The sequence below is a fragment of the Phytophthora parasitica genome, assembly GCF_000247585.1.
Source record: "Phytophthora parasitica INRA-310 unplaced genomic scaffold supercont2.3, whole genome shotgun sequence".
NCBI lineage: Eukaryota > Oomycota > Peronosporomycetes > Peronosporales > Peronosporaceae > Phytophthora > Phytophthora nicotianae.
The window spans coordinates 1,944,478-1,946,303 of NW_008648989.1; the positions used below are offsets into that span (position 1 = coordinate 1,944,478).

The 1,826-nt window shown below is 48.8% G+C and overlaps 1 protein-coding gene across 1 annotated transcript; it reads left to right on the plus strand.

The window, feature by feature from the left end:
- Positions 1-1,269: 1,269 nt before the first annotated feature.
- On the plus strand, positions 1,270-1,710 carry PPTG_21109 (hypothetical protein; the record flags this gene model as incomplete). Its single annotated transcript, XM_008895562.1, has 2 exons — positions 1,270-1,309; positions 1,577-1,710. The coding sequence occupies 2 exons, from the start codon at positions 1,270-1,272 to the stop codon at positions 1,708-1,710; spliced, it is 174 nt and encodes a 57-aa protein (XP_008893810.1).
- Between the last annotated feature and the right edge of the window lie 116 nt (positions 1,711-1,826).

A 1,826-nucleotide genomic window follows, 5' to 3' on the forward strand; every position in this document is an offset into this window, starting at 1 on the left:
TGGTCCAAATCCCATTCAGGCGCTACGAACAACTATTGACCATGGAGTGCCTTCCATTACAGATGGTGTCAAGAGTGACGTCTGCGCAGGCTATTGCATGGGGAAGATGAGGGCAGATGATTTCCCTCGACACCCGGATAACCTCGTCAAGAGTTCTGGGGTGCTGAAATTGGTGCACACGGGCGTAATGGGCCCAATGAAAACCAAGACGCCTGGTTGCAGCACGTACGTGATGACGTTCATCGACGATTGCTCACGTCACGTCAGTGTATACTTCATGAAGTCAAAATGGGATGAGATGCCGAAAGTCATGACGTACAAGGCAGCAATGAATAGCGCAACGGATGAGAAGATCAAGCGACTCCGTTCGTACAGCGGCGATGAGTACACGGGTCGACAGTTCAAGGACTATCTCAACCGCAGCGCCATCAAGCACGAGACGACGGTGCCGTATACACCTCAGTAGAACGGCCTGGCTGAGCGAATGAACCGGAACCTCGTGGAGATGGTTCGCTGTGTGCTCTACCCCGAGAGCATCGAAAAGAAGTCGTGGGCTGAAGCGGTTACCACAGCAGCGTGAATCATTAATCGGGTCCCCAATTATGTCATTATCACGAATCTGTACGAGGTCGTATATTGGACCAAGCCATATCTCAAGAACATAAAGGTGTCTTGGTGCTCTCTGCTACGTGCACATCTTTAACGAAAAGCGCCATCAGCTTGATCGGAAAACGTTCAAGTGCCTTAGGATACGAAGATGGGGTCGAGGGATACTGTGTCCAGAAGTTTGAGGTGGAAATCGTGCGGACCATGTTCGTCAAAACGTTAAGGGCAGCGCACATAGTAAAGTCTCAAATTATTGGGCACCAGCACCGAAGACGTTCGTGGCCTTTTTGTGTTATCAAGACGAACAAGGCTAAGAACTTCAAAGGTACCGGTGTCGAATGATTCACGCCTTAGTGAATCCACCTTGACCGTTCTGGGAACGTTGATGCTATTGATGCGATCCCAGCTCAACGTAACGCGGCGTAAGCAACCCCATCATGCTGTAGGACTTTATCCATCCTATGATTGCGTAGTCGCGGACACATCACATTGACGAGAAGACGGTTCCGAAAGAGGTAGGGGTAACGGTTCCGAAAGAGGTAGGGGTAACGCCTAAGCATGTGGTGGTATCATACGAGGTCGGGCTGACCTGTAGAAAAAACAAATTAAGAACGCCCGATAGCCTACGACCACCATCTCGCAATCTACGAAGATTTCCGATCAATGCCGACTGCCGAATGTATCTCCAAGTCCTCTATCCACTGTGAGGATATGGACGGTTTCAATGATGCAAATTACATGTGAACAGGAATCGCACTCTGCAAACAAGTCCTGGACGCTGGTGCCAAACCCAAAACATCAGCGACCTATCTGTAGTCGTGGAATATTTAGAAGCACGACAAAACCTGGCAATTCATTCGGCTCAAGGCGCGTATTGTTGCCTAGGATATCGGAAAAGCCTACAAAGAGACAAACGGGCCAGTGGCTTACCTAAACTTAACCCGTACCAACCTAGTGAAATTTGTTGCAGACGGTTTCAAGATCGAGCAATGTGAAGTCGACACAATTTTTCTGTACGACAAACGTAACGTGAAGATCGATATGGAGTTATCCAAAGGACTGCGTGAGCTGCTCATTTTTGTTGAAGAGGACGAAAAGGTCTAGAGTCTGTTGGTGGGGAGCTTGTACAAACTCGAGCTAGCGTCTCGTGTCTGGAACGAAATGATTGACAGCAACTTCGAAGCCATCGAATTCAAGAGAACCGATACTGACCCATCTGT